This window comes from Lolium rigidum, unplaced genomic scaffold (assembly GCF_022539505.1).
Source record: "Lolium rigidum isolate FL_2022 unplaced genomic scaffold, APGP_CSIRO_Lrig_0.1 contig_7343_1, whole genome shotgun sequence".
In the NCBI taxonomy this organism is placed as follows: domain Eukaryota; kingdom Viridiplantae; phylum Streptophyta; class Magnoliopsida; order Poales; family Poaceae; genus Lolium; species Lolium rigidum.
In genome coordinates, this window is record NW_025901505.1 from 15,168 (window position 1) to 27,846 (window position 12,679).

General features: G+C 48.7%; 1 protein-coding gene across 1 annotated transcript; it reads right to left on the minus strand.

The window, feature by feature from the left end:
- Positions 1–1,796: 1,796 nt before the first annotated feature.
- Positions 1,797–5,936, minus strand: LOC124682241 (uncharacterized oxidoreductase YoxD-like). Its single transcript, XM_047216965.1, has 5 exons — positions 5,677–5,936; positions 5,256–5,539; positions 5,084–5,177; positions 4,870–4,981; positions 1,797–2,222 (listed from the first exon to the last, which is right to left on the minus strand). Exons 1-5 carry the CDS (start codon positions 5,813–5,815, stop codon positions 2,075–2,077), a joined length of 777 nt encoding a protein of 258 aa, XP_047072921.1. The 5' UTR covers positions 5,816–5,936; the 3' UTR covers positions 1,797–2,074.
- Positions 5,937–12,679: the final 6,743 nt, after the last annotated feature.

Sequence of the window (12,679 nt, forward strand, 5' to 3'; positions counted from 1 at the left end):
AATACCGGCCATCCTTATGAACTGTGATAATCAAACTGTGATTATCAAAGTGAAAAGTTCTAAGGATAATATGAAAAGTTCCAAACATATCAAGAGGAGACTGAAGTCTATCAGAAAACTGAAGAACTCCGGAGTGATAGCATTGGATTATGTCCAAAGTGCTAAAAATCTGGCAGATCCTTTCACAAAAGGACTATCAAGGAACATGATAGACCTTGCATCGAGGGAGATGGGTTTGAGACCCACTTGAGTTGCCGAGGGGGTAACCCAACCTATGTGATCGAAAATTCCGTGAACTAGGACCTGGGTAAACAAACCGGAGTAACTGAGTTGAGAGAAAATTTAATACTCCCACTCCGTTGCAGATGCAATTCTCTCATAGCTACTGTAAAACAGGTTAACAATGTCTTAATGTGTTCTGAGCGGCTCTTGATGAGCGAAGACGCTGTCCTACAGGGCGATCTTTGAAGAACACACCTATATGAGTGACACTACTGGTCATAGTGTGGGAGATTTGGGAGAATCTCTAGTAAGCTCATGAAGGGCCGAGGAGTATGACTTATAAGCTCCACCCGAGGGGAAGGCTATGGTAGCCTAGTACCGTGTCGGCATTGAGCGAAACTTGCTGCAGAAAGACTGACAATTCAAGGCATAGTCCATTGTTCAGTTGTAGTCAAGCGTAGCACCTTGCCTAGGTGGAAGTTCAACTTAACAGTCTCCACTGAAGTGCAGGTATATTAAACAGTGAATTGAACTAATGTGTCATCTGATGTGCATATGAGATTTGGTGGGGGATTGTTGAATGTAGATGGGCTGCAGCCCAATAAGGCAGCCCATATAGTCTACAATTCCTGAAATCTCAAGGCCCATCACGTTGGCAGCTTGAGACAGCCTTGGGGGACAAAGTTTAGTCCCACATTGCTAGTTGGGAGTGAATTGGAGTGGTATATAAGGGCTGCTGTTCTAGTCATTCCAAGTGAGTGAGAATAGAAAGAGCCCTCGTGCACTCCTCCTCCTCCGCCCGCCCCGCCTCGCCTTGCCTTGCCTCGCCTCGCCTCGTCACGCACGCACGTCGCGTTTCGTGACTCGAGTTCGAGTTCGAGACACACTCAAGGAACTAAATTTTTGCTTGGTGCACCAACTGAGTTGGGTACGTGTCGACCTGCACGTGCATGCTCGCCGCGTGTCCCTGGCTTTCTACGCGTGGCAACGCGGTTGGGTCGGCTTCCCAGGCTATTCAAGGAGACAGATCAGATCTAGAGAAATATACAGTTCTCAGAACTCTCTAGTTCATCTCTCTCGCGAAGTTCCTTTTGCTGCGCTACTCTCTAGTCTTCCCCATCCCGGCGACTACGTGCACAGCCATCCGGGAGAGCAGGCCTCCGAAAGTCCGTCCGTTGAAATCCTGCACCGGAAGACGGGCGATAAGGTTTTTGGGGAGCGTCTCGGCGCAACTGCTCGCTGTTGTTCGTCTTCTTCAGCGACGGTTTGGCTGCTTCATCGATAGATCCGACTACACTATGGGTGACATCAACAATACCCATGGTGGTGGTGTTGCTGCTGCTGGTGCGACCTTCCCGGTCGCGATGTACATGCTTATCTTCTTCTACCTTGCACTGCTACTTATTCCATGTTCAGATCTGATGCATGTGCTTAGTCTGATGTGTGTGGTTAAGTATACTTATGCATCTGTAATGTTGATTTCGGTAATTAAACCCACACGGAAATTACCTAATAATCCAACAGTTACTAGTTCCAGTAGCAAAGCATCAACCACAGGCACATGCATATGCATAGAACGAGCAGTAAAAGTCGTAGAAATAACATGAATTTTACATGTCGCCGTCGCCGGTGACTGAGATCGCTTTCGTCTACAGCGACGCCCAAATGGATAAGCAAGCGGCGCGCGCGCGCGCGTCGCATCAAATTAAGCGCGCCAGAGCTAAGACATGCGACGCGGAACGGGGACACGATTCCCGATCCAGAGCCGCGCACCATCACCCAAACGGATCTTCCATGATTAGAGATTCCACGGCACCATCCACTGCTGCTGATGCCTGATGAGCTCCTCCCGCTACATAAACGACGGCGACCGGACGTCCATCTCCTGCGTCCAGGCGCTCTTGTCCTGGGCGTGGACGTGCCAGTAGCTCTGCGCCACCGCGTCCGGGTCCGCCCCCGCCGCGTCGGCCGCGCCGGCCCCGGCCTTGCCCCTCTGCGACCTGACCATTGACAAGAAGAAGAAGATAGAGCAGCAACATTCCGTCAGTTTCGCCGGCGCTGTTGATCTGCAGAGCACTCCTATAAATAAACTCGGGTCCGTTTACAGTGCTGATCAGGATGCGATGTGACGGTGAGTTGGTGACCGCGCGCGCGGCGAGATCACCCGACAGAGCCGTCGTCCCGATTATTCCACCGGGATCGTCTACCTTTTAACGACCGATACGTGGAACTACTAGCTAGGCGCATTCATGGGCGGCTCGCGTCTGGAGCTCGCGAAACGTACGACGATCCGACGGATTCGAATCTTGGTTGGCCCAGAATATGCACGATCGCCGACGTACGGCGCCATCCCGGCGGTGACAGGTCGCCGCCCTTTGCCCAAAAGCGGCTGGCACGCGGCGTGCAGCCGGGAAGCGGGTCGGTCTCGCCGCGCTGCTCGGTGCGCGCGTGTCGAGTTGAGGGGAAACGAGGGAGCTCCAAGCATGGATTCGAGGGGTTCTATGTAACGTGCCGGGTAGAGGGCGAGCCAGGTGGTAAAGCCTCCGATCAAGTTGGAGGCTGCCAAAAGGCCGAAAGATGGCGTGCTTTCTCTTCAGAGAATCAGGGATCTTTTTTCGAGGGTACAAAGAATCAGGGATCTACATACACGTGGTGCCGCAATATAAAAAGTGGAGTACTATGTGTTACAGTAGGAGTGCAGGTCCATCTGCTGTGGCCTCCTCTCCAGCTGGCGAGCCAGCGAGGCTCACCAAGATTTGAGAAATCTAAGATTTTTGAAAGTTACGCTAGCGAGTGACGGCGGGAATCGAGCTGTAGCTTGGCAAACCTATTCGATTTGGGTGGTACCGTGGCTAGAGGGAGATCTGCGCCGAAAATTCTGCAACTTTTTTGATCCGAGTGCAGTAGTTAATCAGCAATATACCAAGTGATCAGATCGATTAGTCTAGCTGAATGATTAACATAAAACGACTAGAGTTATTTGGACACGGCCAAGACATGAGTAGCGATTAACCGACATCGGTGATTCTGCCTATTTTTAAAATAATAATAATTACAATGTATTATTTTTATTATCATTTTTTTATAAAAATGAGAATTAATTAAATTTTATTAAAAATTTATGTTACTAAGGGAAGCCATATGGTACAATGGAGAAAATCATCTTCTCTTATATTTTTCAAGAGATTATCTCTTAGCTCTATGCCAGCTTCCTGTTTCTCTATTCTCCATCCTCCAACCCAAAAAAAATCACCATTATATATTGATGCTAGCAGAAAAGCACGTACACAGTTCAATCAAAACTTAGTATATTTGACTAAATAGTAGGCCTTTTTTCTTTCTGGAATGAAGGTAGTAACTGCTACTAGAAATGTACGTACACAGTTCAATACAAAAATGACAGCATATACTCTTAGCATTCTGATTAAATGGCATTGTAGTTTGGCCCTAGTTTAAGTTTGACTAAATTACATAATAATAATAATCAACACGTATAACACCAAGTTAATTAGCTTCACTAGATTCATCATAAAATATGCATTTGTACCAAATATATCTGATATAGTTATACGCATAACTTTCCATAGACTTTGATCAAACTTACAAAAGTTTGCCTTTTAGGATAAAGCTTCAATTTGAATATAGGGAGTAGTTTTTTGAAGTATTTGGTGTGAGTTGTAGTACCTCTGGTTCCGATGCCTTATAAATTTAATTAAAAGTCAACGGTACAAAGTTTAACTAAATATAAACCAAAAAATATAGACATCTTAAACATGAAATAAATATTATGCCCTCCCTCCGTCCATAAAAGGATGTCGGAGATTTATCTAATTTCGCATGTATATGCACTAAAGAGTATCGATATATCTAAATTTAGACACACTTGCGACATCCTTTTATGAATAGGGGTAATATATAAAAATAAGTTTTATGGTGAATCTACTAATATTTATATAGTATCGCAGGTATTCACATTTTTACTATAAAATTAATCAAACTTAGAGAATGCTTTTGGCTGCTTTTGGCTAAACCTATGAAATGGAGGGAGTATAACATAACATTTCTCCTATCCTTTTAGAATAATAATTAGCTAGCTGTGCTACAGCGACAGCCCGACAAATATCTCGTACAGAGGAGCCCAAAAGAGAGCTCAAATGTCTGTAGCGTGGCAAATAGAGAAGCCGTATGTACATATATCCGTGCCGTCCGGATTCTAGCATCTACTGCCTTTTGTTGTCTTCCCCAAAATGGTCTATGTCATATGGATGCATCGGATCGACAGACTACAGGTGGGGACATGATACAGAGGACCACTTCCCGAGCTAGCTAGCTAGGGAGGAAGTGATGAGAATTGGGATCAGATCAGCTCCCAAAACTTTGGTGGTAGAAGCACATCTTTGTTCTCGTCATAGCTCACTACACCTAGTAGGGACAATATTCCAAACCCACTTGGCAATATGCTAGCAAGGAATTCTAGACTTTGCACAAGGAATAAGGCATATATATGTGTGACCTACTGTCATCTTTGGTTAATAGGGCAAAATGACGTACTTGGCGGCAGAACATACCTAGACTCATTAGGGTAAGCAAAATCCCAATCTTGGAAGGAAGAGGAATTCATGAATGATGTGATGGGTTTTCGCTAACCTCCGGTCACCGATGGCACCGTCGATGATCATGTGCGCAATGTGGACGCCGGCCGGCCGGAATTCCTTGGCGAGAGACTGAGACAGCCCCCTCAGAGCAAACTTTCCGCAGCCTGCATGCCGTTTTAAGCGTGCGAACACATGGGCCATCAGCTTTTCAAGATGTTCTTATCGACATTAACGGATATGTTCAAATCTGAACTTGTTTGACTTACTTAGATCAGCGTAACCGGCGAATCCGTTGACGGACGCCGAGGAGCCTGTGAAGATGATGGTGCCCCTGCCCCTTTCCACCATTCCCGGGATGACCTGTGAGCAGTGGCATGCAGAGACCGATGTCAACCCGAAGCTAGCTCAGGTGGAAGAATTGAGGAGGTAGGTACGCACTTGCTGCGCGCAATGGAAGGCCCCGGCGGCGGAGACAGCGATAGAGCGGTGGAAGGCGTCCGTGGAAATGGAGAGGAAGGGCACGGGGCGGGCCACGGCATCGCCGTCGCCGTCGTCGCCCGGCGGCTCGCATGCGTTGTAGACGAGCACCTCGACGGGGCCGAGGGAGAGCACGCCCTCGAAGGCCTCGCGCACGGAGCGCGCGTCGGCGCAGTCCACGCGGAGCGCGAACACCTGCGCCTTGGCCTCCTGCGCTATCTCCTCCGCCAGCTGCGACAGCTTATCTGCCGGCCAGCGCGCAAGGACAATGACAAGATCATATATCTATCGGTCGCCGTCATGCAAGAACGAACGGCCGGCGGGATAAAGAATGGACGACTGAGAACGTCGCCGACGAGAGCAGAGAGGGCATGTCACATACCGAGGTCGCGGGAGAGGATGGCAACAGTGTAGCCCTCGGAGGCGAACTTGCGAGCCACCGCCGAGCCGAGCCTGGGGCCGACGCCGACCACGGCGGCGATGCCCCTCGAGCAGGTCGACCCTGACACCGACCTCAGCATATGTGTAAGCCAGATGTGGAGAGAGGGAGAGAAAGGCGGGCAGCAGCTACTTGGCGAGACAGCTAGCAGTTTCTTGCGTTCGGTTTTGAACTGCGAGCAGTTTCTTGTGTTCGGTTTTGAACTGCATGCGACCAGTTCAGTTCGGCCCGCCTCGGTTTCTCCGTTGGTTTTTAACAACATGGCCGACCCATCCCGCACCAACAACGGCGACGACGCGTGTCGAGGAGAATCCGCCTTCGAGCAAGCTAGCAGATTCGGGATCTGTTCGGCCGCGCGCCCGTATCCTAAATTTCAGGGTTTATGGCATATAGTTCAAACAAATAGCAGAAGAAAAACAGTTTGAAGTTTGCATATATTTTACAACACAATGAATACAACAATAATCTCACAGCCAAACATGTTTCCGATGGTCCAATCAAACATATGTAATAGAAGAAGTATCAAATAACTAGCCGACGGTCAAATAACAATGTGATGATCAAATTCATCTTGGCCACCATCTTCAATTGTGGCATCGGCCATAGCACTATCTTCATCAGTACCACCGGCCATAACACTATCACCAGCCAACCTGCCACCTCCATCGCCGGCCATTATGTCATCATCGCCACCACCAGCACCCTACCACCAAGACCTCTAGAATGATCCAACTCCGGCTCCATCTCATCATTCTCCTCGACACCACCTATCACACTGTAGCCAACAACAATATCGACATTGTAGTCATCAAAAGGTTCAATACCTATGCTGACCTCGTTCTCGTCCAGCACGTCCATATACGAGGTAGGAACTGTATGCAACTCATAGCTACATAATTAAATTACCGAAGAAATAAGAAATGTAACCAATATGCCACAATTTAGATAAAATGAGAGAAATTTTACATACCGGAAGTTGGGACGAACATGTCGGTGACGCATTCGTTCATACCGGCACTCGTAGCCGTTGGCGGCGTTGGAGGTCGAGGAGGCGCCTATCCACACAGTTGCACCTTCTTCTATTTCGGTGGGCCGATGGGCATACATTTCGTTGCCCACCTGAAGTTGCCTCGGTCGCACCGTGGCACCCACCGCTGCCGTGGGAGCTGCCCCGGAGCTCGCAACCGCAACGCTACTGCCTCCTTGGATGACGTGGTTGCTCTCTGCTTCCGCTTCGTCCCAGAGGTGGAATCCTTGGGAGCTCCCCTAGGAACGGCGGCAGCGAAAGCGGCGAACGGCGGGGACAGAACGATTGAGCCTACGATGGCTAGGATCGGGCAGGTGGATGTCCAGGGGCCTCCACAACGACAACTACGTGGCACAGCGGTGCTGGAATCGATGGACGCAGGAGATTGGTGGAGGAGCTAGAGGCGTAAAACTGAAATTTCCGTTCCGCCAATTATCACGTGTCTATCGGTGGTGTGTGAGATACAAACCTACGAACCTGTTTCAGAGTTGAATTTGAGGCACCTCCTATAAAAATATCTAGGCCAGCCTTTTTATTAGGATATAATCGGATCATTTATTTTGACCGAAACCGAAAACTAACAGTTATTATCCGGATCCTGTGGATATTGAGATCTGCCACACTTGCTCTTATACAACTGGCCACTAGCAAGAGCGCGACGTGACTTTCACCTTAGCAGTTAGCAGTACCAGGACAGCACAGGATCAAGATGACAAACAACTTGACAAGACGGCATGGCTGCCGGGTCACATTGCCTGGCACAATTCCTTGAGAACTTAATTTCGTTCAACAGCTTGCGCCGGAGCTGAACGACAATTTTCCGGTCTGGTCCCGATTGCTGTTCTTCATGGGCCCATATATCCAATGGCACATGTGTGCTGCCTATACCTGTCAGTTGCAACTTGCAAATGCATAGCAACAATAACAGAGGCTAGCGGCGGGACACGCCTCTATGAGCTAAAAATTGGTTAGATTCAGATGGATTCTGGTCTATCTTCTAGATCGTGTTCTCCTACCCATAACTCTTTTCTCTGTCTCTCTTTTGGTTTCGGATACGGCAGAGTTGGTGGAGATTGGAAGTACGAGTACGTTTGGTTCATGCCTAGGTGAGCCCCGCCAAATACCTGGCCATGCCAATATTTTGGCGAGCCATTCCCCCGCCCACGGATTGCCAACTGTTGGCGAAAAAATACACAGGACCGCATGACCTGAGCTTGGGCAAGCCAAATTTTTGGTAGTCAACCAAGCGGCAGCCCACGGACAAGGGCGTGCCAATTTTTTGGTCAGGCTTACATTGGCTCAAAACCAAACACGCCCTACGTATCTCATATGGTGGTCGTTGGAGCATTTTCGTCGAAAAATACTTTCGTTCCGCTATATTAATATAGCAATCACACATATAACAAACATGCTGGGATCGCAACATACCCAAACCCAAAAGAAACGACAAATAAAAAAAACACCGACACAAGCATATCGACCAAAACGAAAACATTGAAGCGCTGCATACCAAGCAAATCCTTTAAGAAGGAAAGCGACAACGGCGATGATGATGCCTAGACTGGTCCTAGGGTTTCCCCCGGTATGTGGAGAGGAGTAGGGAAGGAGTATGCTTGACGTCCTCCGAAAAGGAACGACAACACCCGCATGTGTCACCGCGTCGGTGCCAGACGAGCCGACATTGATTTCTCCCGACCCCAAAAGAACCAACACCCGGAGGATCCATAGTGCTTCACCCAACCTATCGCCCACTAGTACGCGCAACCATGGTTTTGGAACCATCCTCTTCGTCTCATGCATTGTGGTCACTGTCGCAAGGCCTAGAAGAAGAAAAGGGGGATAACAGGGCACCAACACCACAACCACGCGGGAGGGACTTACCTCCAATGCTTTTTTGGCAGCCAACCGGATGCAGCCGCAGGATACACCAGACTACTAGCCTGGCCGGGCCAAGATGGCCCGGCAAAATCGCCACTATCACGCGAGCAGAAGACAGCCCGCCCCATCCTAGATGGGACCCAAACGACCAGACGGCCCGCCCCAACAGCCCTCACCTATGCGTGACCCCGCTGCCAACAGCAGGGACGCCGCACCGCCTTCCACCCAGACTTGCGGACTGAGCCAGACCTCCGCCAGCCGAGCCGCACTGTCGTCGTCGGGATTCCTCGCGCTATTTTCCGTGCCACAGGAAAAGATAGCCCCGTCGTCACTGGCACCACACGGTCAATGTCCGGTGGACCACGCTAGCGATGACGACATGGGAGAACGAGGAGGAAGAGGCCTAGATGGGGGAGGGGGTATCATTTTACCCGCTTCCTCCGCAGCGCAACATTGGAACACACTTGGTATGGCCTTAAGAATATCGATGTTTCTGCTATTTTTTTAATAATGAACACTATGAACTATCTGCTTCAAAAAGGAGGGTGGGAGGGAAGGGGGAAGCAAGGGTTTGCCAGTCTCCTTGGAGTATTTTCTAGGCAATGGTTTTGGACTTTTGGCCCTCCATGGTTAGATGATGTAGGGTGGTTCAGGTATTTGTGCCGGTAATGCATGGCCATATCTGGACTTGTATTTGGGATTTTCTTAAAAATAGGCTGAATGTTTTAGAATAAATTCAAAATGAGGGTAAAAAGTGATTTTCAACGAGATTAGCATAAGTTCGTCGCTCTAAGAACTCAAGAATATATGTGTTGAACAGAACAATATCGTTTGGTGAAGTTCGGTATCACCCTTTCTCAATGTTGAGCGTGGACGAAGGGCATGGTGCCTTTCAACCTCTTCTCATGCCATCTCTATCGGGGCGATCTAAAAAGTTCGGATTTGTGTGAACCGGTCCGCACGGATAGGCGGCCCGGGCGCGCACGCTTCAGCGACGCGACCCAAACGGACCGGGCACAACCCATCCGTCCACCAAATTTAGGGAGCCGATGCATCTACGTGGACAGCACGGGTGTCCTCCCGAGTCCGCCCGTGTGGACCAAGAACTCACATGGCACTAGCCCAACAGCCTTCTTTCTCTAGTCATGAATGAACGTAGGTTGACTCCAAAGTTATCCACACCCGCACTCATACTTTGGCCGCGCCACCTGACTTCTAGGATAGCCACCTGGTTTCATCAATGTCGGCGCTTCGACCTCCGTGCTGGCATTCAATGCCTTGGCATTTTTAAACAGGCCCAACAACGGTCATTTTCTTCCAGAAAATCATCTTCTTTCATTCCCCACCACCACCATAGTCATCTCGGCAGCCATGGATGACATCATAGGATCAAGGGGAGGGCGTCTAGGACGACCACTTGGCCCCAGCCGTGGCCGAGGTCGCCGAGGAAGGCGTGGTGGGAGAGGCCACAGTCAGCCACCACCATCCCCGTCACCACCACCATCCCCATCGCCACCATCGTCGCCTGATTCCATCGCCATCGACCTCTCTGGGTTCGAGTTCGGCGTCACCATCCACGTGGGCATGGACTAGGATAAGCTACGCCTATCCCACCCCAGAAGATTATTTGGATCGTCGATGGGCAATAGCCCCATGACAACGTACTTCTCGTGGCCGGTGGCGCGACCGTCCTAGGGTCCATGGAGGTTCTCGTTGCATAATTCTTATACTTTCTCCATTCTAAAATAAGCTGCTCCACTTTATCTAGATACGACTGTATCTAAATATATTATTAACCTGTATATACATGTGTATCTAAAAAAAGTTAAACAGTTTCTTTTAAAACAGAAGGACCAATTTATACTGAAGTCTTGGAAGAAGTTATAGTAGGATGAAGGGAGTAAAAAATAACTGAACTTGAACTTTTGGGATGAGGATGAACACTCAAGTGGCCAGATGCATGAGGGCCAAGTACAGATGTACAGAGACATCAACGTCGGCGGCCAGTTTGCTGCTAGTTGGCCGCTTGGGCCTACCGACAGTCTGGGCTCCATGCCATTTTAGGCTGTCCTAGCATGGCTAGAAGTTAGACCCATGCGCCATATCAGCTTCTTCCTCTCTTTGTTCTGGAAATGTCGACCTTGGGTCCGAACAGAGAAGCATTTCTATTCTAATAAGCTCAAGTGTTTATTTTGAAGAAGGAAAGAGTGTACTGTAGGTCGCTGCATCTAAACGCTCTGCCAGATTGCTGGTAAGATTGTGCCATTGCATGAAACTGCAACAGGCCAGATCTTATCTCACCGAAGTAGCGTTGCTAGTAGGTGAATCAGTGATGGCATCATGTTATTCTCCGGATATAACTTTCAGGGAAAAAAAGGAATACAGTTCAAAAAAATCAGAGGTGTGTTTGTGTGTGGTAAAATAACAATACAAACATGGAGTTGGTATATATGCGTTGAAATTGTACGTATTTGGTGCAAGAAACAAACGATGATGTTTTTTAGCCAGATTCGACCTCAACACCTGACGAGTTAGACTAGTCTTGGTGTGGGTAGGACTAAGAACATCCTGGACGAGTTTGGTTGCTCGAACTCATTGGGAGCTTTTTTTCTTTCTCCCGAAGCCATGATGTAGTGGGCTAAACCCAACGTCTTGTTGTTTATCTGCAGCTAGGGGGATTTTTCTCCTGGAGCCATGATTTTATGGGCTAAACCCATCTTAGACGTGTCTGATTGTCATTGAGACCAACACCATGGCCGAAATCAATGTCGTCAGGCTGTCTATGGCCCACTGCATGAACATGATTGAGTTGTCCATGTCTCCAGAAAGTATTAACCCCTAGCCGAGCACATTGAACCAAATCAAGATTGAATTACAAGTGATGGGATTCGTAGCATAGAAAACAAAAAATTTCCTACCGCAAGAACGAATAACAAGCCAAGATCTAATCTAGTAGATGGTAGCAACGAGATGAAGATCATGAGACCAACCCTCGAAAATTCCAAAGCCTACGAGATTAGATCTTGTTGTTGATGTAGTCGATCACTTGCCGCTTTCAAAAGCGCGTAGAAGATCTTGACGGTGCCACAGTCGGGCAGCACCTCCTTACTCGGTCACACGTTCGGTGTTGATGACAACGTCCTTCTCCCCGTTCCAGCGGGCAGCGGATGTAGTAGATCCTCCTCGAAATCCTGATAGCACGATGGCGTGGTGACGGTGGTGGTGGAGATCTCCGGCAGGACTTCGCCGTAAGCACTGTGGGAGAAATAGGAGGAGGGAGGAGAGGGGCGGCTAGGGTTTGGGCGCAGGGTGGTGCTGCGATTTGGGGAGCTAGGGCTGCGAATTTTTGTGCCCTTGGGGTGCCCCTTGGTCCCTTTAAATAGGTGGTCAAGCCTCTTGGGTCGTCCATAAACCTGCCCCCAAGTTTGACTGAGTTCCGACAGGTTTCCGGTTCCGAAAACCTACTCCTACTCGGACTCTTTTGCCAATTCCGAAATTGCATTAAGGAAAGACTTATTTTCCCTTAAGGCAACGTGGTTGCACCTATTATGGAACCCTCCGGACTTCCTTAGACATCCCGGGTCATCCCGGACACTTCCGGAACCTTCCATAATATTCCGGACTATTCCGGTCCTTCCAAAACTTTCTAGAAGCTCCGGTCAAAACACCGAACTTTTTCCGAACCCCGGAAAATGACTTCCCATATATGAATCTTATTCTTCGGACCATTTCGAACCTCCTCGTGATGTTTCGGATCCCATTCGAGACTCCGAACAACATTTGAGCTCCATTTCATATTCCATATCTACTTAAAATGACATCAAACCTTAAGTGTGTCACCCTACGGTTCGAGAAATATATGGACATGATCGAGACTCCTCTCTGATAAATAACTAATAGCGGGACCTGGAGATCCATAATAGCTCCCACATATTCAACGATGACTTCGTGATTGAAAGAACCATTTACATACGATATCGATTCCGTTTGTCACGCGATACTTTACTTGTCTGAGGTTCGATCATCGGTATCTCCATACCT